Raw genomic sequence first — 26,059 nt, 5'->3', positions numbered from 1 at the left:
TTTAAAAAACTTAACCACCATTATCACATCTAACAAAATAATTTCTTCATATTACTTAATACTCAATACATATTCAAATTTCCCTGGTTGAGTCCAAGATGTCATTTAACAGTTGTTTTTTTCTAATCAAAAGATCCAAAGAAAATCTTCACATTGTATTTGACATCTCTTAAGTCTTCCATCCTACAACAGTGAATTTCTAATAATTCAATCATTTTATTACGTGGGATTCTTCTATAAAAAGAACTTTGACCAACTCCTTGGTTATCTTGACATACAGGTATCATAGAGGAAAGAGCAGATGAATGCTGAATTCTTTCAGTTTAATTATTAAATTTCAGAGAAGTGAGTTGGTAACCTAACAACATCCATTGTTAACCGGTAAGGTTTTGTTTAGTATCATTATGAATGCATGCATTTTTACATATTTGACGTGTTTTAATCCATTATGATCATTATTTTTTATGCTCAAATTATCCCATTAGGCTAGTGACACACCTTAGAGTTGGCTTCTTTGTCCTTTTGGTGGTATCCATAGACAATTCCTTGGCTTGCTCTTTCTCTTTCTACACATACTCCAGCTTTTATTTTCTCTGCTCCTAAACATCTCAGGGTTTTTGCAGAACAGCCATATACTGTGTCACCTCCAAGCCTTGCTCAAGTTGATACCTTTGCCTGTTCCTATGTATGCACCCCAGCTAATTTAGATATCCTTCAAGAGTCAGTGCTAATTTGCCTGTACAGTTTCCCTAAATAGTGTGAGGCTTTCTTCTGTCTTCCAATGCTGTAGTAGCACTAATAGCATTGACCACCTTGTATTAGTAACTTTTCGCAGCTCTGCTCGCTCCAGCTGTGAGTTCATTGAGGACACAGGCCTTCACGTGGTCATTTTGCATCTCTGAAGTACCTGCTGCGTGAAAGCTTAATCAAATGATTCCTAATTGAGTAAATTCGTCCATTTATTAAACAGATGTACTGTCTACTATGAAACAGGTGTTGAACATTCTGAGATAATTTGGAATGTTGAGATAAAATGGGTAATGAAGAAAACAGAGACAAAAATAAAAAGAATGTTATAATGGTATGAAAATATTTTTCTGTCTGTGGATATAGCTACATCTCCCACTTTCTGTTCCTTCTTCCCAGAATGCTCCACCTCCTCCCCTCAGTCTTCCCACTGATGACTCATTATTTGAAGTCTCAGCTAAAATGTCACGTTCCTCAGAGTCTTTTCTTCACTTTATCAGATAAATTATCTGAAGTAGCCAAGAGCCAGCCTCCTTCAGCAACACATCAGAAGACACCAACCAGTGGAATACATCGAATGTGATCGGATATATGTGACTACATGATTGTTTTACATAGACCGTAAGTGACCATTCGGTGGCTTTGAGGAAGCAAGTGGCCCGTGTTTGGGAACCGCACGTGGCAAGGAACTACATCTAGCCTCTGCGAGCTGAGGATGGCCTCCAGCCCACAGTCAGCAAGAAACCACATCCCTTAGTCCTACAACTGCAAGAAACTGAATTCTGTCAACAACCTGAGATTGGAACACATCTTTACCCACTAGAAACTCAGATGAGACCACAATCGCAGTCCAATCTTGACTGCAGGCTTCCGAGGCCCTAATCAGAGAAGCCATTAAGCCAGACCCAGATACTAATGATAGAAACTATGAGACAATAATAAGTGTGTATCACCATGAGGTTTGTGGTAATACTGTTATGGCAAGAAATGACTTATACAATCTTTATGAAATTAGGTTCTGTGTCTCTTAGTTGCACAGAATAAATTTCAGTAGTGGAGGGGGTACTAGTTAATAATAAAATTTCATTAAAATGGAAGTTATTCTTTGCCATGTTGGGAGACAGTTCTCCATGGGTGTCTCATGTTTCTGCTTGTCTTGCAAGGGGGACACTGTCTGCCCTTGTTTCTTTGTGTAGGAAACAACCATGGACAATAGAAATAGTATTTGCCTCTGGATAAAGGGCAGGTTTGCTCACAGCCTTAGAAGTCAGAGATAGTGTCTCCCTTTGAGCAAAGAGTAGACATTCTTACTGCCCATTATTGAAGACCTGGGTTTCCTAAGCTCACTGTTCCTTTTTTGTGATGTAACCCAGTGTGTATGCAGATGTCATCAAGCCTTCTTAGCATGACCCTGTGGGAAGTGGGTCTCAGGGAACTGGACCAAATGCTGCTACTGCTCTATGTACATAATAAATATCCTTCAGCTCTGTCCCAGCACTGTGCTGGCTTCTAGCAGCATTCATGGAACTGTGACAGGCAAAAAGGCCAAATTTCAGCTCCTCCAGAGTTCTTGAAAAGCTATAGAGCATGATGTACAGCACATATTAACTGTCAGAATTGGAAAAAACTTTTTTTTTTTGCACAGACAGAAACATAAATACTACACAAAGTTACCTCTGAACCTATTAACTAGGCAAGTGAGAATTTAAGCCTCATAATCCTCTCTCACCCTATTGTGTCACTCCTCTACCAACCTCAACTACCCACCCTTACGGGGTAAAGGTTCCATACCTGGGATGGGTTGGTTAGACATGAAAAATTGCTAAATACCTTTATCGTGGATGGATTCTAGGAAGTATTTCTTAGTTGTTGCATTACCAGAGCTATCTTCCCAGCTACAGAATGACTGCTTGGTGCTATGTGTAGCTATTGTCCCCATTCAGTACCATACAATAATATATTCACTATATTATGAAAAAGTCCATGACACTCACCATTTCAACTTTTGATGCCTAGTAGTTTAGCAATTATAGCAATAGAAAAAGCCCCACAGGCTTGAAATAGTAAAGCATCACTAGTTAATTCAGATGTGGGAAGGGAGAACTTGACACAAAGGGTGCTAGTCAAGCTAACCTCAGAGCTGCCTCTGTAAAACAGATGGTTGAACCCAGTCCTTTATTATTTAGTTTCCACATGCCTCCTACTCTGTTCAGTCTCTAATTACAGCTCTCTAAAGCTGTTGTGTTTTTCTTTGGGCAAGTAGGTTATTGAGGTTTTTCTTGGGATAGAATGGGAAACACTAAATTACATTGTTCTATACTCTTACTTTTCCTTTAGTACTAAAACAGGCCATTCCACAAGTGTAAAGGCATTTAGACCAAGTAAGAAAAGTAAAGCATGATGTTAATGTAAAAATCAGTCTTTAACCTTAAAGCTAACTTATTCATAGCTTAAAAAGCAGAAGAAAAGGTAACCCACATGTATGGCTTAGCTGTACGATTCTGAAAGAAGAAGAGAGGTAAACAGCTGGATATAAAAGACTAAATATATAACTTTGGAAAGGAATATCCTTTGGGTTTTTTTCCCAAGGGCAGGAGAATATTCCATCCCAAAGAAGCAGCTGATGAAAGAGTTTAAGAGTTACAGTGTTCATGGAGGAAACCAAGTTTGTACCAAGTTTGTTAATATCTTAACACAACAGATTAAATGAAACATTGGTGGGGGCAGGCTGTGTGTGTGTGTGTGTGTAAGGGCTGTACCCAGTTCTTTGCCTGAGGCCTCCCTATAATGGCTTACCCTGAGGAAGTCGCAGAAAATGTCACTGCAAGAACCCTCCCTTCTCTGACACAGGAAAGGAGAATGGGCAAGAAAAATCTTTTCTCAAGTGCAGAAAATCCATTTCAGTCTTTTGGTCTATAATCTGTGTCTACAGTATCTCAATTCTCTTAACTCCCTAAACACTCTTCGATATTTCTCTTTTCTTCCTTGTTCATTTCCTAGACACAAAAGTTAAGTAGCACAATTAAATACAGATCAATGATTAATTTTAAAAGGAGAAATACCTTGTGTTTAGACAAAGTAAGAGGGGTGGCAGATAGAACACAGACCTTGGAGGGAGAAGTGTTGAGACCCAGGGCTACCATTTACAAGTTGAGACCTTGAGCAAATCATGTCCATCTCTGAACATCAATTTTCTCATCTATAAATGTAGATAATAAGTTCAATTGCTGTGAAGATTAAATGATGGTTCATAAACTCAGCAGTCCTACATATACAGAAGGTATTGTAGCTGAAGATTATGTTGTCATTTCAAATGATTATACATTTTAAGTGAGCACATTTTGAAAATCTGGTTTCTCTATTAAGAATTATTAGTGCCAGGATAAGAGTATTGGACAGTGCTAGAAGGGAAAATCAGTTCAAACAATATTTTCTTTTTCTTTTTCTCTGCCAAAGATACAAGAGATCTCCCTATGGGGAAAAAAATACTTCTAGATCTTTGGTAGCAACAGAGCAAAATAAAGCTTTACTGGGAATTTGTCTGAATAAAAAGCATTTATGTTGTATCTACCATTTGCTAACTATTGTTGGGGGACCAAAATAAGTATTTTAAAATCACAGTATATCATATATAAATTCACAGGATCTTTTTATGGCAAAATGATTATTTTTACTTAAAAGCAAGGAAGTGGCTTAAGCCCTTAGAATAAAACTTACTTTGTTCCATACCAATCTAAAAGTGTAGTCTCTTTGTTCCACACGACCTAAAGGTGTAGTGGAAGAAGACATTAAAATAATGAAATCTAATTACTACCCCATTCCAAAATGCACTTAGTGGGATGCAACCAGCATAGCTTTCTTTGCTCTTCAGATGAAGATAATTGACTTATTCTTCCCTGTGCATGATACATTGTTATCATTGGTCCCTGAAAAGTCACTTTATTTACATTTATCCCCTTTCTTCCTCTCATAAGGAACCTTCTGTTTAAAACATACCTTTTTACATGTACCTGTTCTTGTGCACATTTTTTTTGTACTCCTTTAAATTTATGCAAATGGTATTGGACTATGTATCTATTCTCATTCTTACTTTTCTCCACTACCCAAGCTATTTAAAAATTTTGTCCAGGTTACTGTGTGTACATATTGTCAGTTTCTTCTAGTTTGTGCCTAGTATGCTGCATTTCCCTATCTACCTCCCCAGTAATGAATGCCCGATTGCCTCCAATTCCCTGCCTCATAAACTTGCTGTGACAATTATCTGCATACACCGTCCCTTACGGACTTGCTAGGAACTCCCTGGGAATAGAACTAAGTTATGCGCACCTTTTCTTAAAATAACTGAATACTTCCCAACTGCTGTCCAACATGGCAGGACCAGTCTACATTCCTAACAGGAACCTAGGAGCATTCCTGCATCCTCACCTGTACTTGGCACTATCCAATTTTCTAATTTTTGTCAGTCATTTTGTGTGTAAAATGATACCTCATTGTTTTATTTTCCATTTCTATGATTAGTACTCTTTCGGAATTGCTCTTATGAGTGTTGGCCTTGGGTTTTTCTCTTCCATATATTCTACATATTTTCTAGTCTTAAATAAGCAGGGAAACAAAAAAACGGTTGCTTGAACATTTTTGCTTCTATATATTTCTCTTCATATCCTCTCTCCATGTTTCTTTTGAGGATGCTATTCTCTTGTTACTTTCTCTAAGCTCCTTAAATATTCCAGACATTAGTCCCTTGTTGGATTTAGCTATTTCAATTATCTTCTACAATTTATCATCTATTTGTTAATTTTGTCCACAGTATCTGTTAAAGATAAACTGAGCCATATTAAAACATTTCAGAGTTTGAGCAAAAATTGATTGTTAGGCAGTGGAAGTGATTAGAAAAGTTCTACCAACAGGAGCTCAGGGAGAGGCTTTTGTAGAAAAAAAAAAACAGAAGAAAAGTTGCTATTGATTGGCTACAATTTAAAGCCTAGTTGGCTGTTGTAACTGCCCTTAGCATTTTGATTTTGTAACCTCGAAGCATTTATAGGCTGCTTAATTTTGGTTTGCTTACACAGATCACTGTAAGTCTGGGGAAAGGAAATCCCGGGGCAAAGTACCTCTAAAAACCGACATCAGTCAAAGGGAGAAATAAAGTTTAAAACCGTTTATTGCTTACAAACTGCAGTCCAGCACCCTCTCCCCTGCTTCGGAAGGAAGCAAGCCAGCCCCTCCCCTTAAACGCTCAGGTTCAGACACGCCCTCGGTTGCCCCGGTAATTATCCATTGACTTGGAGATGAACTTCTCTCCACCCCTGAGGATATGCAAATGTACTAAAGCCAGGCGAGATACTCTGAATGTTAGTTTTACCCACAATCACTAAGACATTAGAGCCACATCAGTTTTATGGCCTCTGTAATTTAACATGCCTTACTTAAAACCTCAAGCCTTTATTTTGATATAACTAACTTCATCAATTTTTTTACGTACAATTTGTGCATCTGAAATGTCAAGTACGTAGTTCTGCACCCTACCACCCTCCATTAATTTCTGTTAAGATGACTGCCCTTATTCATCCTTTGATCCCTCCTCAAGTTTATTTATATACTGGGAGCTCAGTCACCTGATCTTTCTGCGCCTTCGCCCATGAGGCGCCCTCCCTTAAAGCCTTAATTTAGCCGCTTCCGCTGACGCTCCCTTTTTATCCTTGCGCCCTCCCACTTTTCTCCCCCCGTCGGTGTGAGAAAGGCAGTACTTCCGGTCTTCTAAGCAGTACTGCCGGAAGTGACTGCGGGCGAGCCGGCGTTTGCGGAGGTTAGGAGAGTTCCGGGTGTCTGTGCTAGTGGCTGCTTTCGGCGCGAGAGATGCCGGGTCTGGTGGCCGCAAGCCCTGCGCCTTCTGAGTCGCAGAAGAAGCCTCTGAAGCCCTGCTGCGCCTGCCCGGAGACCAAGAAGGCGCGCGATGCGTGGTCAGTGCGCAACCGGGGATGGGCGGCCGGTAGCCCCTCGCGCCGCCTTCCGGTGCCTCCGCGCTCCGCAGCGCTGGGACTCTGGCCCTAGCGTCGCTGTGCGGCGCAATTCAGGGTTATGGGGCCCAGTAGACTTGGCAGTAGGCTGCGGGCCGAGGCCAGAGCTCAGCCCGGGGCCCCGGCGAAGGGACCGGAGAGCGGTCAGGTTGACCCCGGCTCGCTTCGCCCCCTCATGCCTTCCATCAAAGGGTTTTTGGTCGTCTTTTACGTCTCAAGCACTGCCTTAGGGCTGAGGGCTTAGAAACAGATAAAGATGCTGCTTGATCTAAAGGAGCTTAAAGTTAATGGACACATATCGCAGTGATTGCTATACCACGTGGTTTGGGCTATGCTAGAAGATTGGCAAGACCAAAGAGTAAAAGTTTGCTGGTAATCTCTCCCCGAATTTAGACATACATAGTAGGACACAGGGTACATCTCCTGCAGAACTGAAGAGTTCCCCTTATGCTCCACCCCCTTTTTAGGTAGATAACTTAAAAAATCAACCAGTCTGGGAGTAGGTGACATTATAGTGTTCAGAATAGTACATCTAGATTACCATCAATCCACAAAAGGTTTATTTCTCATTTTGTACAGTCTCTATTTCTCTATTATACAGAACTATACTAGTTCTTTTTATAGTTTCAAATGTCATTAGAGGGAATCCTCGGGTAATGTGAATGTGCACCTCTCCCACCCACCCCTTTTTGTCCTCACATAGAAAGTGATCAGGAGTGGCATAGTGGGGTAATAGGAGGAGCTCCGTACTTTTTATTAATACTCAGTATTTGCAAATACTACTGCAGGGAGAATTGAAAGACTACAATCTGATACTGAAATTGCTTCCATAGTAACAGTAAGAGGTACTGAACCTTCAGATCCTGTGGTACTTGAGATCCAGAGCCAAGGTTTGAATCCTTTTGACCTTGATTATTTAACATCTGTCTCAGATGTCTGGAAAATGGACCTAATTAAAGTATCTGCCTTCAAGGTTACTGTAACGGTTAATGATATAGGCCACATCATGAGCCTTGCACAGTATTTACAGCATTCAGTAAGTCATCAAGGAATGCTGTTATTTTCATAAGGAGCTCACTATCCCAGGCAGTTGCTCCTGTTTGCAGGTAGCCCTTGAGCTACTGAAGGATGTGTAGGATTTAGATGGAAGGAGAACCTACCCTTTATAAAATTGCTTTTGCATCCATTGGCTCAGACCAGTACGGCTTCTCCCCAAATATCTATAGTCAGGAACCACTTTTTTCTTGAAATTGAATTCAGCTTGATTCTTTGCTGAAATTACATTTTCAGGCCCTACAAATAAAGCTGTGTGGTCCTAGTTTTTACTTTGTGAATTTTACAAATAAAACATTTTTCAAGCACCATGAAAGGGGCTCATCAGGTTGCTCTTGGCTGCCATATCTTTCTGTTTATGTTGTTGGTGTCTTGTGATTAGATGTAGATTTATTTAGGTGTATTTGAGCAGAATAAAAAATGTAATTCCTCTTTGATAGCAGGCAAAGAATTAAGCTCTTCTCTCCTTCATTTAATGTAAATGTTTTATTCAGTGAGATTATTTCATTATAGAGCAGTAGTATTCCTTGGATATGGACTAGAGGCAATGGTTAATATTCATAATTATTTCTTCTAATCATATTCTCCCAAAAATTTAGCTATCTCTGTAACATTTCTTGGGCATGGAAGTATAACAAGAGCCAGTAAAATCAAAGCCATTGCTGTAATAACATTTTTTTAAAAACTCCCAACTATATTCCATCAGACCCATTCCTATTACATATGCTTATTTACTACTAATGTGATTAATGCTCACTTTGTTAGGTAACAAATACATTTTGTTTTGTAGTATCATTGAAAAAGGAGAAGAGCACTGTGGACACCTAATTGAGGCCCACAAGGAGTGCATGAGAGCCCTGGGATTTAAGATATGAAATGGTGAGCATGGTACTTTCTGTTTGGGAAGGCAATACATAGGCTTATTGCTTCAATTTTGTGTATTGATGTACAGATTTAGCCATTACTGGGCAACATTCTGTCTGAAAGGTAATTCACCTGGTTAATGTAACATGTTTAAGTATCACTAAAAAAACTTTCCAGTTCCTAATATAGGAATGTAAATCATGCTGATAAATTGAGAGCCATTTAATGAATTTGGGAAGGGATGAATTTAATTTTCCAGAAAGGGCTTGACAAAAGCCTTTAGAGTTATGTTAGAGTCCAAAGGATTGATGGCTTAGGAAGTTCAAAACATTCAGTTGTCTGACTTAACGAAACTAAAAGGAAAATGGTCTCTAATCATTACTTCTAATGCTGTGGTTCTTTAGTAAGTGTTTTTAAGCAGGGAGTAGGCTGCACGTGGAAGCATTGCTTTCTGCAAAACAAAACAAAAATGGAATTGTTGCTATTTCTGGTGTACCATACTTACTCTAATAGAACTAAAACCTCACACCAAGTTTTCAAGAACTTTGAATCCAGATTTTAATGTTGAAAGGGACCTTAAATGATGTGCATGCAGCAGTACCACAAATAGCTGATTTTCTTTTGTTTGAAAGCTCTTCCTTCAGATAGCAACTAAACTCCCTCTGTCCCTTCATTCAGGCCTCTGTTCAAAGGTCCCCTTAATGAGAGGCTTTCCCTCAACCCTCCATCTAGAACAGCATCCCTTCCACATTGCTGCATCCCAGCACTGTGCAGTAGAACGTTCTGTGACAGTGAAAGTGTTCTGTACCTGCCCACCAGTGGGGGAGCCACCAGCCATATGTGGCTATTGAGCTCTTGAAATGCGGCTAGTAAAACTGAGGAACTGAATTTTTAGTTTTATTTAATTTTAATAGCAGCATGTGGCTAGTGGCTACTCTACTCTTAAAACTATTGCCTGCATATTATGTATTTATTTTTCATTTGCATTGCTTTACCCCAACTAGAATGTAAATTCAGAAAATAGGAATAGGTCCTATCTCTAGGACCTAGAGCAATACCTGGCACATAGTAGGTACTCAATGGAAGATTGTTAATTAAATGAATAAATGAGGAAACTAAGACCTATATGTATAAAATGACTCTGGAGGAGGGTCAGCAGGTCAGAACTGGGACCTGTGTCTCCAGGCGGACTCCCACTGCTTTGTACCACCAACCTCCCTAACATCCACATCACACCACCACTTCTAACTTAGTAATAGCTGAGCGATAATGCCAAATCCACATACCAACAATAATAGAGAGCCTGGCTTCTTTCTCTTTCACCTCTTTCCTGCCTCTTCGGAATTTCACATATGGCCAGTCTTCCTCACTGAACTGTAAAAAAGGAGGGATAAGAAACCTGTTCCGAGCTGATTAGCAGTATCATTGTGTAGTGGAGAACAATCTAGGCTGAAAGTCCTGAGGCTTAATTTTGGTTCTCCTGATGTCTAGTTTAGCATGTGTTTTACTTCAGCTACATTTAGTGTTCATCAAGACATTAATCCTCTCTGGATTTCACTTTTTCCATTTATAAAAAGAGAACCATAATGTATGATTTTTATATATGGTGTGGTATATATACTCTATATATACATGATACAGTTAAGTGGCTTTTAGATTATGTGGTTGTTTAAAGAAATCCCATAGTAAATCATTTTGCAAGATGGAAATTTGGGTATGTGGGGGGGGTGTTCTTAAAAAGTATAAGTATAACCATTGATTATTTTTAAAGACATGAAATTTCAACATTTGTACATGCTTTCCTTGTTCACAGTCTAACTCTCTTGACTGTTTTGTAAACTGTTGGCTAGGGCCAAGCCTGCCTTGATAAAAATGGTGATTTTAAAAAAATACTAATTTTAGGAGTATCAAAAGCTTCTCTTGGACTTCATATGGACCACGTAAGTGGTACAGTTGTTGTAAGTAGCAATAGTCACAAGGACCAGAAGATGGTTTTCTTTATATTATTGGGATAGCGTGAGAGTTATTCCTGTGTACTTCATTTATGTGTAAAAGAAAAATCAAGAGCTTTGGACTTAGAAGACCTGTTGTTTAACTGTATGGTCTTGGGCAAGTCCTTAACTTTCTGAACCTAAGTTTCCTCATGTATAAAGGAAAGATAATAATACATGACCAAACTACTTCATTGAGTTGTTGTGATTAAATAATATATGTATGAATAGGGTTTGTAAACTGTCAAGTAGAAACCAGAATGGAATAGCTCAAATCTGGTGAGCTGTGGATAGCAGTCGTGGAATTGAGATGTGTTGAATATATGACCTGTTTATGTATTTTTGAATCCTGGTTACTAGACGAACAATGTGAATCCACGTTGCTCAGGGCCTAAGATTTCAAAATGTCATGTTTCATTTTTCAGTTTAATAATACTTTTGGAAGAGGAATAGCTATTTGGATCTCCCTTGGTCCCTGGTGTTCTGTTGCCCCATCCTCCACAGAGAAGTGGAGGAACGGTGAAGTCAAAAAAGGCTTGCCCTAGTTAAAGGTGGACAGGTGGTGGAATTAAAACTAGAGGCCAAGTTTTTTATGTTCTCCAAATCACAGACATTTAAAATACTTTACTCCTTGCACTTAATGAGATTTTATTTCCAACATACTCATTTTTAAGATTGCATATAGTCTTGCTCTTCAATCCTAAAACTTTATTATAGTGCTAGTTAGACAGACGTATTGTTGAAATGCATAGGTGTATATAACTCAGTAACCAGGTTGTTGGCTGTAGGGTAAAATCCAACACTATTACTTGCACTGTTATAAGATGAAGTTAATTAAATTGATATCTGTTAGATGATTAGACCACATGTTTCTGAGGATAGCTTCAAAGGAAAAATATTTTGCAAATTTAGATCTTCTTAGTAATTGAAAAAGCCTTTGAAGACTTTAATGTTTCTTAAATAAGAGTTCTTAATTGTACCTTGAATTCAGTAGATTGGAACTTAATATAAAAGTGGCTACATTCAACTGGAGGTAAATTCACATGCCTGGGCTCAGATTTGCTCCTGTTGATGCAGAAACTCCTAGATAGTTTTTACATGCACCCCTCTTTAAGAACTACTGGCTTAAGCTGAGAAGACACAGAGATAAAGCTAAATATAAATTGTTTAATAATAGCATTGGCAGAGACTTGAAAACTACTAAGGAAAAGTAGGAAGTGATGGTGGTGACTTTAGACACTCTCTTCTATCTTATAACTACTTTTACTGAAAGAGAAGTAGAGGAACCTAGAACCTGCTTAGAAATGTAAAGAGGAAATGGCAGCAAGTATCTTTCTGCCTTAAGAAGTCAGAAGGAACCTGGAGATCCCAGTTTGTAGGCTAAAATCATTGAAAGAAATTAAAACATTAGCACTGAGCAGTGGTGCACTCAGTATTTATTAAGTTTAACTGAATAAATAGTTGGTTATAATATGCATAAATGTGCTGACTTTCAGCACACACAAGTAATTGGTTATGTATGAAAATATAACCCCAAGAAAATCCAGGGAAAGGGTAATTTTTGCTATTCAAACATTTACTCATTCAATACACATTGTTTAAAACCCTAAAAAATGATTATGGGAGGGAGGACTTGATAATATGGGTGAACCACAATGTTGCTTATATGAAATCTTCATAAGATTGTATAGCATTGACACCCTAATAAAAAAATAAAAAATAAATACAAAATAAAAAACCTAAAAAGTGTTGCGTTAGAAAAGATAGGGTTTCTTCTGTCAAGGACTTTATGCACAGAGATATTACATATAAAGAGGCTCTCAGCAGATAGTCCCTGCTGAGAGTCAGTAGAAAGAGGTAGTAATGCTATGGACTGTTGAAATCCCGAATGGCTTCATTTCATTTTGGGTTATCTTTCCTGCCCAAACCTTTCCGCAATTGTATTCTTCCTTTAAGCTTTTAGGAAAGAGAGTTTAGATGTATTGTTGATGAAGCTTGTCTTTTCTAAACAAATGCAGGGTAATAGCTGGATGAGGGAAGCACTTGCATTAGATTTGAAGAGATGGCTAGCCCAGATCGCCTAGGCACCTTTTAGCTTTGTTCTGTGTCTGCTGGGTTAGGGACTGTGGGTAGGGGGAGCATAAGGACTGTTTGGAGAGAAGCCTGATACTGACTGACTAAACCAGCAACCCTATCCTGTGCTACTCTCCCTTTTTGATCTTTCCAAGTAGATTTCAGAAAGGTTCCCCTTATTAAGTGAGTAACTTTCCACAGGAAGTACCTTGTGTACAGAGCTGACCTTCTGCCATCCACTCGGTGGATCTTTGCCAAACACACTTGAACCACCAAGGAGGTTTGCAAGTCTCTTCTCCGCAGTATGTGTAAAAATAAACTGCCTGAGCCTTTTGGGGAAGATACTTTGATGGGGGGTAGGGGGAATATATATATACACACACATATGTACATACACAAACACACACACGCACACATAGTTTTTATTTCAACAAAGACTTCTAAAGATTAAGCAGTGAATGGATTGAAAAGTCTCAGTCATGTTTTTAGACAAAAGTAGAATTAAAAAATGTAGATCTTTTATTTCATGGTGGTTTAGCATAATATGGCAATTAGTAGTACTTGGCTGAGGCATTCATTTCTAGTGGTCTTAATTCCTTAGCTTCATAGGTCTGTTACGATGTTTAAAATCTGACTTTCTAAAATTTATCTTCTTCTGTAGGTGGTCTGCTCTGTGAATGAATAATTCCTGAAGAATGAAGAACATTAAAAAATTTTGGAAATTCTTCAGTGAACTTTAATAAATGGAAAAAGCATTTGTAATTTATTTTTTAAAAAAAGGAAAATATCCCTGGTCAGATATCTTCAGGTGTGTTTCTTTTTGTGTTCCTCACATCCTCATACAGCATTTATTTTGCTTCAAATAAACAAATCTTGTACTATTATTTCTTGTGTTCTTGTATCACTCTGGGAACTCTGGGTATTTGTTGTAAGGAGAAAGCAGACACCCTCTCATCCACTGAAACCTCTAAAATGAAGTGCAACGGAAGTAGGAAATAACCCTTTACCAATTCAGAATGAGTGTAGTAGCCATTTAAGGTTTTGTTTTTTATTTTTAACTTTCTTAAAGGCAAGCGCTGGACAAGCCTCCAGTCTTAATGCTTTAAATTGTTGTTTTTTACTGGTTCTCTCTTTGGAGAAAATAATTTTGCTTAGATTTTAGATGATGTTAGGGTGCATTGGCTTGGCAAATCTCAGCTACTTGGCATAACTGATCTGTAGATGGCTAGTTGTATTTTAGGATAGAATAAGAGTGTAAGTTGAATGCTTATGGCCCAGACAGTTGTCTCTTATTAATGAGGAGCTGGCTCAGGCCAGAGGCTGGATTGCTACAAAGAGGTCACTAATGACATGCTTAGTGCTGTGCTGTAGTGATACCTGGAATAGGACAATAGAGTGTCGCTCACTTAATGTAGCAACCCCATTGTGGTCGTTTTAGCTGTTGGACTAATGAAGCAGTTGGTCATATGAAGCAGTTGGTCATATTCTACCTTTAAGTAAATTGAATTTCAAATCTCAGCAACAAAAGATAACAGGAACATACGTGAGATTATAAACTTCATATCACTTTCTGTGGTGGGAAAATTGCCTCTTTTTTTTTTAAATGAGCTGAATTAAATTATTCCTTAGGATTCCTTCTAGTTAATTTAAGAGCATGGCTTTGAAGTATGATAGACTTAGGTTGAACAGCTGGCTGTGTGACAGGCAAGCCAAAACCTTGGGTCTCCTTTTCTCATCTGAAAGAAAAAAATAGGCAGGTATAGTATTAATAGCTAACCTACAGGATCGTGAGTCCTAATTAAAATGAGGTATATAATGCATTTGGTATAGTATCTAGCATTCAGTGTTATTTACTTTCTCTAATTCTTTGATTCTGTATTCATATTTTCACTTCACTATTTGTTTGGATATAATACTTTTATTTTAGTAAGCACTTAATAGTTTTCAGAGCATTATTCTAGATGAAGAATAGAATCTTACACTCCCAAGACAGAGATGAACCAACTTCTCACTCAGTACAGATCTCTGGCAGATGGTTATCCTGATGCTGTTTGGGGCAGCAAAAAGGAAAAAAAAATCTGTAACCTTATCACCCAATAAGAACTTCTGACATGCTGTTCCAGACTTTTCTTCTGCTTTTATACATTTTTAAAACATGATTTTTCTGTGATACATATTTTTAATGAGATCATGCATTAATTGCTTTTTTCCCCTTAATATCTTTTATCATTTGTGAGTATAGTTCCACAACATGACTTGTATTAGCTATATATAAATCCATGTTGTGGTTCACCATAATGTAACCTATTCCCTATTGTTTGTACATTTATTCATTAAACAAATGTTTATAGACTACCCGCTCTATGTCCAATAACATTCTAGGAACTAGGTGTCTGTCTTAAACAAGATATAGCAGATAACCTACATTATTTGTTTTGTTTTGTTTTTTCTGTATTTTGTTTTGTTGGTTTTATGGAAAGGTATAAGGAAGAAACGAAATCACCTGAAATCCTAGTCTACCATAGGACCACCCTTTGGTGACCTTGTCATTTATCTTGTTATGCATGAGTACACACTTTTTACTCTTTACTTTTTTTTTTTTTTAGGCTACTCCATAGTAACACTGCAATGGAAGTTTCATAGGAAAGTCCTTACAAATGTCCTTTACTGGTCACTTACCCGAGGCTGGGCCAGGAGCTGTGTGTGCTTTCAGGCTTTGGCTGAGTATTGCCTGACTGATCTCTAGAAAGGGGTGGGTTTACCCATCTGCACCTTAGTATCTGAGGGTCCCTATTTCCCTAAACTCCTAATAAGTCTAATACTTTCAACCTTTGCTAATTTGATAGTGCTCAACTGATTTGTAAAGGAACTAAAGCACCCTTCTTAACATCTGCTATAGTCAAAAATATATCTCACAAGACCCTCTACCCAGCTTTCCCTAGTGCTTAAGCCTTCACAAAGATTGTACCATTTTGGTACTAATAATAGTAAAAGATGCCACCACAGTATTTGAAAAATGAAGAACTTTCCTAACAGGTAACCACCACATTCTGACATATATTTTGAATGCCCTGCTATTCACAATAATTCTGAAACTCCACACTGTTCTAATTAGTCCCTTTGTTTAACCTTGAAAGGTTTACTTGCAGGTTGATGAGAACAGGACCTTGTCCTTAGGAAGGGCCTACCTTAGGATAACCGTGCCTTCTGCAGCTACCATGTGAGGCTGATGAAGAAACAAACTAATCCCGCTTTACAGGTGAATATGAGCACTCAGAGTGGTTAAGGAAACTGTGGTCAAATGGCTGGTGAGCTGGATGTGAATCTTAAAGTCCAATGTTCCTTCCTGTGCCAGTTGTCTAATATAAACATCACATATTCAAAGTTATAAATTCATTTATTCATTCAGTACATATTTAGCGAAGGTCTGTTAGTTGCAGGAAACTGCCCTCGGTGTTGAGTGTTGATGCGTGAATGAGACATTGTGTCCTCGAGAATCTGACTCCACATTTACTGAGGACCCTACTGTGTGTCAACTATGTGCTAAGTAATGAACAAAGATTAGGAAGACAATGGACCCTGCTCTCAAAGAACATAAATCTAGTGGACATATGTATATAAACTATAAAAATATAAAGATAAATACTCAGTGCTATAGTCAATATTCCAAGATGCTTTCCTAAAAGGAGGGCATGTGTGATGATCCAGTGTTTCTTTAGCTATTAAAAACTGCTAGGTGGTAGTTCAGCTGCATTGGTGATGGTGGTTTTGAAAGCAAGTAAAAAAATTCTCATAAGGAAAACTCACACGACCAAAAGTCCAGAGTGAGAGCAAGCTCTAGATGCAATAATACCATAGTTCCAATAATGCCACCTAAGACCCGAGTTATTTTTATCTGAGACCTCTCTCTTCCAGGACTGATGAAACCAATCATGCTTTCTTATTCAAGTCCAGCCGGATAGTAACCATTCCTAAGTCATTAAGTCCACCTTTTTTTTTTCATATGATTGAGTAGGTTGTGTATTCTTTATGGACCAATAATAGTTTTCAACAGAATGCCTTAGGCTTAAACAGGATTCCCTTTTGGATCCATGTGTAGTTTAGATACCAGAACAAAATTTAATTGTTTTACAAGGAGGAAGAGGTAAACAGATACTGAATAGGGGACCAATTTTCCACTAAACCATCTTGTTCACCAGTCATACTGAATGGCCACATTGAGTTAAGAGGAGCAATTCCCTCTTTGGTTTGCTTAAACTTTTGAGAGAAAATTATTTGTTGAACATAATAGTTGTCTGATATTCAGTTGTCATAGACAAAGACGATCAGCAGATGTTCAGAGAGAACTATTTCTTGAAGACTAGTCCTTATGGAGACCTTTAGGAAGATCTGAATCTGGATGCGTTCAACTCCACAAGTACCAGAACTCCTAACTACAGTGGCTTAAGCAGTAAATATAATTTGTAAATATAATAAGTCTAGAGATTCAAAGTTCCAGATTTCAGACAATGGCTCAGTGGTACTTTTAAGAACTGAGGTTTGTTCTATTTTTCTGTTTTTATCCTTATCATCCGTAGTCATATGTAGCTTGACACTATGGTATCTTCAAGCATTTCATCATTTCCCAATTGTATTAAAACTAGGATGAAATGTAGAGGCCTCTTTACTGTCTCTGTTAGCAGGTATACTTTTTCCCAGAAGTTCCCACATGTACTTCCTCTTACATTTCATTGGTCATATGCTTACCCTTAAACTAGTTGCCATCAAGGGGGATGGGATATTGTGCTTCACTTTAGTCTTATTTCAAGCTCAGGCAGCTGGGACAGAAGCTCACCTTCCTTACATACCACCCGAGCAAAGTTCCATAAACTAAGCAAAAGTGGGGAATGGCCTTAGGATAGGCAGCCAATAGTGTGTGCATTAGATGAACTTGGCAGTATGTGTCCAAAGCCCAAAATCATGCCCCTGTTCTATTTTAATATCTGTATTAGGAAAGCTTTAATCCCAACCCCAGTGTTTCTCAAACTCTATGTGGTAAAGAATCACTTTAATTTTTTCACAGACCAATACTAGGAAAATGAAAATTTTAAACCCACACTTAAAAAAAACAGTCTACAAGCCATAAGTCTTATTAAGTTTAAAGGCTGTAATTTTCTCTGTCAAAATGCTATGAAAATGTCTAAATGCTCTCCATTTCTATCCTTATCATGGGCCAGTAGCAGTTGGTAGACCAGTGCTGGTTCAGGACCGCATTTAAAGAGGCAGGTTAGCCACCTGGCCCCAACCTGCCTCTCCTGCCCCCTGTCCTGCTGCTTCCTTGGATTCACCTTGCAACAAGCTGTTCTGTTACCAGAATATGCCGTGCATTTTTGTTTTACTTCTGGACTTGATATCACATTCTGTTCTCCCTTCCTGGAATGCCCTCCCCTAGCTGGAGAACACCTACTCATCTTTTTAGATCAGCTTAAATGTCACCTTCCCTGTGATATTTTTTCCTGCATTCTTTGCTTGCCCATCACTGTTTTCCTTTGAGCCCCGAGGACACTTATTTTAGTGGATTACAGTTATTTCTGGGTCAGTCTCCCTCAGCTGACCAGAAGCTCCTTGGTGTTGATAATTGTCTCATTCATCTTTATATTGCCTGCTCCTGGTGCACATGCTTTGCCCTAAAAAAATACTTACTGAATTGAATCAACTCAACAAATGATGTGCTTTCTGTTTCTTTCCTTTTATTCCGCCTCAAATATTTTCTACTGTGCTTTTGCCTCCATGTTTGTGGATTTCCTTATAAGGACATACCATTTTGACATGCAAGTTTTTCTTTCCTCTTTTCTGGATTTAAAAACAAGAGGCAACTTTGCACTGCTGTGTTCTCGTCAAAGGTCCTATCCTACAGGCATCCACGTCAGCATCAGGCAGGCAGCACGTGGGGTTATGCATCCCCTGATGCCAGCCCAGCAGCATACTCAAATCCCCTGTAGCAATCAATGGGCCTGTGTATGGATACAATAAACTCCCCAAAGTACCTGGCAAGGTGGTACAGCCCAGAGAATATACAGTTTAGAGCCACAATAACCTAGGCTCTAGTTCTAATTTACATACTAGCTCTGTAACCTTGGGCAGGTCCCATAATGTGTTTTTTACATTAAAAAAAAAGGTATCATGGGATGACAGGAGGAAACAGTGGCTGCTTGATGAAGGTTAATACCTCTGCTCAGATGAGCACATATGTGGACTGACAAAGAAGGCCGGCTGGGAACAACAGTCAGTGGGTCTGCCTGTCTCTTTAAAGGGTCACGGCCAGCCCCTTGGTCAGGCTTGCTAAGATGACCTGCTTTGAAATTCTATCTTGGGCAGTGCCTTGGTTGCCTCTCTGTTGCTGTGCTTCTGATTTCCTTGCTCACAGCCTGCAGGGACAGCTACTCTGGCAGCTCAGAGGGAACATGACTAAGGTGGAGGGATGAGCAGCTGCTGCTTGCTAACGGGGGTGGGTTGGTTGGGAGGCAGGCAGGTGACAGAAAAGCAGCATATGGAAATCCTCAAACTCCACAGCTCAAATGACATCATGGATACAAATCATTGCAGGGGGTGGGGTGGGGTTTCCTTCTCCAGGCCCTAGCTAGCTCTGCTCCTTTACTACTGATTTTTCACCTTCAACTTGAGGAAGAAGGAATAGGATGCACGTTTGTTAATTCAAACCAATGGTTAATTCAACCCCTACACTTGAGATCCAGTGTTAGCGCCTAGGTCTTCCTTCCTCTATCCCACTCTTCCCTCTAGGCTGCCACTCTCTTTAAACTTAACTCAGTCACTGCTTCACACACTGGATTGCCCTTGTGTTTTGAGGCATCTTTCCCTTGACAGAGTGAAAGCTCTTAGGAATCACTGTAAATGCTTGGCTCGTAGTAGGCACTTAGTAAATATTTGAGTGGAAAACTTCTACTCCTTGGCATATTTGACAATCTCTAATCTCCCAGTGATTTTAGTTAGGTTATCAGCAGTATAATCGAAGTCCCTGTGAATTGGGCAACTGAATAGTTCTGGAAGTTTACATGTACCTACCCTATGCTCAGGGGCACTTAATGATAGTAAGTGCTAACCAATAGCAAGGGAAAACATCAAGGAGTTATTTGGAAGCCAGAGGGACATTTCTTAGTTTAATGCTTGCATATTCTAGTTTTTATTTTCTTGGAGACCCAAAACCCCAGGTTCATCCAGAACTTCCTTGGACATTATCAGGCTTCCAGAGGGTAGTGCAGGGTTGGGAATCATGGATCTAATTCTGTTCTTTCCACTCACTATGCAGACTACTTGGGACACAGAAGTAAGTCTGAGACGTTGTCAGATCCTGGCTCTGCCACTTACTACCTGTGGGAACTCGTTACCTCTCTGAACCTCAGTTTCTTTCAGGTCTTGAAGGAAAATAATATTTATTTGGGAGAGTTGTGTGGAAATTAAGTAATATGTGTGTACGGGGTCTGGCACTTGTAGGTATTTAATAGGCAGTAGTTATTACAATTTGCAAATAATGGGATAGTTGGGCTGGTGGTCTGAGCAATGCTTTGCCATTGCGTTCACTACTTCTAGATCCAGATATAAGCAGGAGAAAGTCAGTTTAGAATTCAAAAAGCTTCTTTGCTTAGCTTTTTTTTTTTAATGGATGTCAAATAAATACTTAGTGGTATTTATAATGTGACTTAGTAAAGACCTTCCAGGGGTTCCCCAGTTCACTGGTGGGATTTTTTCCTGATAATAGTCCCATGCTTTCCTATTTTGATGTGTCCTTCTACCTCAGGAGAGGCCCTGGGGAGCTCTGACCTGCCTGGGGTCTTTAGTGAATTCTGTGCCCTCTTGTCCTTTGTTATCTATCCCTTGCCCTCCTCTCTTGCCTGGAGGTTTTATCTTGTCCCCTGGGGAGGTATGTTAAGTGCTCTGCCAGCCTGTCTGTGTGCCTGGCCTGTTTTTTCTCACTGCCAGTCCCTCTTAGATTCCAATTCCAAACATGGTATCCGTCTGGGGTCACCCTTTCTTCCGGTGCCAAGAGAGACACATTCCAAATGGAACACAAGTGTGCCTCCCGTGCTGGGCTCTCCTCATTCTTTCTGGGGACAGCAGGGAGCAGGATGTGGCCCCTTCATCCCTCACTGCTCAGGTCTTCAGGCCCACAGTCCAGTCTTTTCCTCGGGACAATTTAGGTCCTGCTCAGAGCCAAATGTGAAGACTGTCCTGTGAAACCGGAGCCAAGCAAGCTTGTGGGAGCCCTGGGGAGAGGGCCAGCCACTTGCTGAGGGAGAGAGAGAGGGAAAAAAGGTTTTAAATTCTCCATGAAGTGTACAGTGTTCTGCCATTCATCCCCAAAGCTGCCGGAGCATTCCTCCCAGGAAAGAGGGCATTGGTGGTGAGAAGTCAGAGGTGAGAAGACACTTGGGAGGACAGATCAATCCATTTTGACTTTCCTATGGGGGGACAGTTGTGGAGCCCGGCCAGGCTTTGAGACGCCCTGAAGATGAGTGCCAGCGGCAGCATGGCGGACCAGCCCCTCTGGCAGGGGGCACTGTGCATTAGCTGGAAGCAGGATCCCGAGGGAGCTGTCTACCATCTGGCCCACTGTTTCTTGCTCCTGGGCTTCATGGGGGGCAGTGGGGTGTATGGATGCTTCTACCTCTTTGGCTTCCTGGCACCGGGCTACCTGTGCTGTGTGCTGTGGGGCTGGTTCAATGCCTGCGGCCTGGACGTCGTCCTCTGGAGCTTCCTGCTGGCAACGGCCTGCCTGCTCCAGCTGGCTCACCTGGTGTACCGCCTGCACGGGGATACCCTCCCTGATCAGTTCCAGCTCCTCTACAGGACACTGTGCCTACCCCTGCAGGTGCCCCTCCAGGTGTACAAGGAGATCATTCACTGCTGTGAGGAGCAGGTCTGGACTCTGGCCACAGAGCAGACCTATGCTGTGGAGGGTGAGACGCCCATCAACCGCCTGTCCCTGCTGCTCTCTGGCCGGTAAGCCCCTATGCTGCCCAGCATTTCTTCCCCAGCCCACACTTCTCATTTCCCAGTGTGTGCCTGTCCATTTACGTGGCTTCTTCCACTGAAGGAAGGATGTTGCAAGTCTAACAAACCAAAATAGAGTTTTCTATGCATGGGTTTGCTTCCTCTTTCTTAACATTTTCCAGGAGGAAACTAGATCATGAGGCTGCTTCTTTGTGAGCAGGAAGAATTGTGTGCGCACTTGCTTTTGGGAGGTCTGGGGTGTTTCCTGAGTCTGTGTTTGAAATGGCTACACACACACACACACACATCAGAGTGTCATGAACATTATTGAGCATTCCAAAAAGATTAATTAGTTTCTTTCATATGCATTCAACATTTTCCAAGTGCCAATTATGTGCAGGGAACAGTGCCAACACAGAGTTTCCTGTAACCCCTGCTCCAGCCAGGGCATGAAGCTCCACGTGCATTGGGGGATATCCTATACAGACTCTACAGTACAGCCATTCGGTATACAGCCAGGTAGAGACAGGGAACACCGTTTGTCCACTTTTCCATTCCCAGTTGTTCTATTGAGATTCTTACAGACCAAGAAGCAAAGCACTGTAAGCCTAGGGGCAGGCCCTTGAGGGAAGAAGGTGATGCCTACCAGAGGTTCACTGGGGATTCGGTGGGGACACCTAGCTGACTCCTTTTAAGGCTGACAACCAGACACTCGCAGAGATGGTCTTAGTCAGGATCAGTGTATGCCCCATCAGCCTGCGTGTGACAGCTGGCCATTGGTGGATATCTTCTGAACAAACACCATGGGGCTTGGTGCTGTACATCTGGTAGGCAGTTGTGGATCTTGGAGATACTGCCCTAAAGGGACTTGTATGTGGGGCTGAGCATCAAACAGTAAACAACTTAGCCTGGTATACATGGTCTGGTGGAAGCAAGCACAGTATTTCAAAAGCTTTGTCCCTAATTTCCTCTCCTGCTTTCCTGAGACCAGGAGAATGTGATAATAAAGATAAGATAGTAATCCTATCAGAAGGATCTGATTCCAAGAAAAAAAAAGAAATGAAACCAGATAAGACTGAGAAACACAGAATGGAGAAAAAAAGAGTTTAACAATGGTGGTGATGGTACCACAATAATAATGTTTACTGATGTATTAATGGGGGGAGTTGAAGGTACTAGGCCTACACATGTTGATTTTGTTTGGACTCAGAGGTTCTGGGTTGAATGAGCTATGAGATTTTGTAGGGAGACATTTCATTTCATTTATGAGTGAATTGAAGTGTAAACAAATGCAATTACTTGTAAACAAATACATGTGCAAACACAAATACCTTATGACTATTGCCAAAATGTTTACCACCTACAGTTCCATGCTTAAAATAAAGGCAATTTAGAAAACATACTCATTCATGGGAGCCACAAAATTATTTGCTCCTGGTAGTTCAAAGGACGGAATTGAGACTGGTGGGAGAACGCTCCCTCCAATTGTGTGGTGCTTGCTTGTGGAAGGATATTCTCATTATCATATAGTTCAGGTATCAGGTATCTTTTCTATGATAGATTTACCATGAACTTGTACAAGACCACTTCCCTGTGAAGGTGGGTGAGGGGCTTTTCCTAGTATACTTTAACATCAAAGACCCAAGTCAGAAATTAGACAATTGTTTTTTCTTGCTTTTCAAAGTTTGGAGTAAGAGTTTTATTTTGTTTTCTTTCAGCGTCATCCTTTCTCAGCTTTGCTGAGTCAGAGCTTCTAGACTATGAGCAGGCTCTCGTTTTAAATGAGAACCACTGGACCTCAGGGAGGTTATGGTGAGGCACCGAGCACCTTGAAGCAGCTCCCAGGAGCTCCAAGCCAGGAAGCGGGGGCTTTCTGGGCTGCCCTCCTCATCTCCCATGCAGACTCTCCTCGGAGTCCTTTGCTCAAACCTCACACGTCCTCTCTGTTTTATTTTAATAAAGGCCCTTTTAAGGCTCAGAAAGGTCAAGCAGCTTCCTCAAAGCTTATCACCATATTAAGCTGTGCTTAGTGTTGGAAAGTTTCTCTCATATAAAATTCAAAACATGGCATCCCACACACATTGCCTCCTGAGCAGGCAACTAACTGTCTAAGCTCTTAGTGTAGGAGGAAATTTCCTGTCCTCCAGGAGACGGAGAGGGGAGACTCATGTGATGATGGACATAGTACACCAATTTAATGGCTTGAGGGAAGCATGCAGGCTCGTTATTTGTTACTCACACTCTAAGATGTTGTCATTCCTCTGCGGCTTGCTTGACTGGCCATATTTCTTGCCTAAGGAGATAATGGGAGGATCTGATATATGTGTAGCAGTCTCATTCTCTCCTGCTGTCCTTTTGGCTTTATTCAAGAAGCTTTTCTTTGGGATTTTGGACCCCTTTTATGGTGACACAAACGAGTTCATTTTTCTTGATCCTTCCTTCCATCTTCCCTCCCTCCCTCCCTCCTTCCCTTCTTTGCTTCCTTCCTTTCCTTCCCCACTTCCAAAAATACTTATTCAGAGGGCTAAGGACTAGGGCTCCAGTGTTAAGTATGACAAATACTGTCCTTGTCTCATGAGGCTTACAGTTTATGAAGAAAGTCAATAATTAATGTTTGACAGAGTGAGGAATAATGGATACACTATTTCTAAGAAAAAATGCAAAGTGTCATAGGAGCATATAACTAACCGGTAGATCTAACTTTTCTGGGGAGGTCAGGCAAGACTTCCTGGAAGAAGGAATGTTGAAGCTGAGACCTGAGGAGAAGGTGGGGATTGGGAAGAGGTCCAGCTAGAGGGCACAGAATACGTGAACCCCCTGGGGTAGGAAAGCCTGGCACTGCATTTCCTCATTTACCCTTTCATTACTCAGGGAAGTCTGCCTGGCTGTCCATGCATATTACATATTACCTGGTGGTGCAGGAGCAAGTGTGTCTCTGCCATCAGACACTATGGCCTGATGCCACATCTTGGCTTGGTTTGAGACCTACATCCCCTTCTGTCTTCTCATCTTTGGTAATTTGTATGCACACATATGTATCTAGGATTCATTAGGAGCAAGACTTGGAGTGTTACTATCCCATTGGCCAGAACTTAGTCACATGACTATACCTACTTTTAAGGGAGGGAAAGAAATGTAGGAGGCCAGCTTAAACTCTGGTACTATGGAGGAAAGGCAAAAGCAGTTCCTGGAAAAGACTGCCACACTGGATTTCCCAGCTGTCTGTCCATCTTCCATTCTGATCTGCTTAATATCCTATTCATCCTTTACAGCTCAGCTCAGATGTTATGTTTGAGAAGTCTGCCACTTGAAGAGGGCCAATCCTCCTCCCCTCTCTCCTCTTTTCTGCTGTTCCACAATAGCACACCCTGACATGCAGCGAGTTAATTAAGCGCCTTTGCCTTCCACTGAACTGTGAAATCCTTAAAGGCAAGGATCAGATCAGATCCATCTCTGCATTCCCAGGCCTCCAGGAACACAGGAGGGTCTCCATGCATATTTGTTTAGCCAATAAAACTCCAGAAAAAGTGAAACAGTAGCTCCTTCCAAATGGGCAGGGTGCACCTTGGAGATCTTTTTATCTGCCACCTTTGCCTGAAAGAGACCCCTCCTGTCCTGGTATATCTCACTTTAGAAAGAGGTGTTGAAGCTGAGACTCTTGAGTTTTCTGGGGAAAAGAGGGAAAAGCCCATATTGGATCTAATACATTTCCATTTAAAAATATGTAAGTCACAAAGTAAGTTGATTTCACTTCACTAATAGGTCGTGTGTGCTGTGTAGCTGGGGGGAAAAAGTGACTAATTTTAATGAAAGGTCCTTAATATGAAGGACATGGATAGCTCTGAAGAGCTTACTAAAGCCATGAAATTATTTAAGGCATGGTCCATTTCCATCAGATTCTCAAATGGATTCTATGACATCCCCTTAAGATAATAAAAGCTAAAATATAGAGAGCTATTTACAGTTAAACAGTACATATGTTATAGTAACACCTTTATATGTGTTCTCTCATTTAGTCCTTACAATAGCCTTTTTAGATTGGTGCAAATTATATCCATAGTTTCTAACTGAGGGAAAAAAAGATGTAAGTCAGACTTTGACGAAGGCTTGGTTTTTCTTCCCTTTTCCCACACGGTCTCTTCTCTCCCTTTGCCAGGGTTCGTGTGAGCCAGGATGGGCAGTTCCTGCACTACATCTTTCCTTACCAATTCATGGACTCTCCGGAGTGGGAATCACTGCAGCCCTCTGAGGAGGGGGTGTTCCAGGTAATAGGAAGCCCCTTGGCAGCACCAGCCACCCCATCCCACTGTCACCCAGTATCCGCTC

General features: G+C 40.6%; 2 protein-coding genes and 1 long non-coding RNA gene across 8 annotated transcripts in view; 2 read left to right on the top strand and 1 right to left on the bottom strand.

Moving 5' to 3' along the window:
* The first annotated feature begins 6,501 nt into the window (after window positions 1-6,501).
* On the top strand, window positions 6,502-13,629 carry LOC118911425 (cytochrome c oxidase copper chaperone). Its single transcript, XM_036883467.2, has 3 exons — window positions 6,502-6,707; window positions 8,608-8,696; window positions 13,407-13,629. Exons 1-2 carry the CDS (start codon window positions 6,604-6,606, stop codon window positions 8,690-8,692), a joined length of 189 nt encoding a protein of 62 aa, XP_036739362.1. The 5' UTR covers window positions 6,502-6,603; the 3' UTR covers window positions 8,693-8,696; window positions 13,407-13,629.
* LOC130683897 (uncharacterized) overlaps window positions 13,410-26,059 on the bottom strand; it is a 25,876-nt gene continuing 13,226 nt past the window's right edge. The window contains exons 4-5 of one of the 2 annotated variants that reach the window (XR_008997956.1): window positions 23,973-24,026; window positions 13,410-14,481 (exon numbers count right to left, since the gene is read on the bottom strand). This is a non-coding gene — a long non-coding RNA (uncharacterized LOC130683897). Of the gene's footprint in view, window positions 14,482-20,889; window positions 21,030-23,972; window positions 24,027-26,059 lie in introns of those variants that run through there. The other variant, XR_008997958.1, reaches the window with a different exon arrangement.
* The window catches only part of POPDC2 (popeye domain containing 2), a 23,715-nt gene continuing 18,683 nt past the window's right edge, over window positions 21,028-26,059 (top strand). For all 5 annotated transcript variants that reach the window (XM_036883402.2, XM_057502989.1, XM_036883399.2 and 2 more), the window contains exons 1-2: window positions 21,028-21,742; window positions 25,890-25,998. In XM_036883402.2, the coding sequence (XP_036739297.1) occupies window positions 21,252-21,742; window positions 25,890-25,998 (600 nt within the window). In that variant the 5' untranslated portion in view covers window positions 21,028-21,251. The remainder of the gene's footprint in view (window positions 21,743-25,889; window positions 25,999-26,059) is intronic.

This window comes from Manis pentadactyla, chromosome 1 (assembly GCF_030020395.1).
Source record: "Manis pentadactyla isolate mManPen7 chromosome 1, mManPen7.hap1, whole genome shotgun sequence".
In the NCBI taxonomy this organism is placed as follows: Eukaryota; Metazoa; Chordata; class Mammalia; order Pholidota; family Manidae; genus Manis; species Manis pentadactyla.
This window is presented reverse-complemented; position numbering and strand designations above follow the sequence as displayed.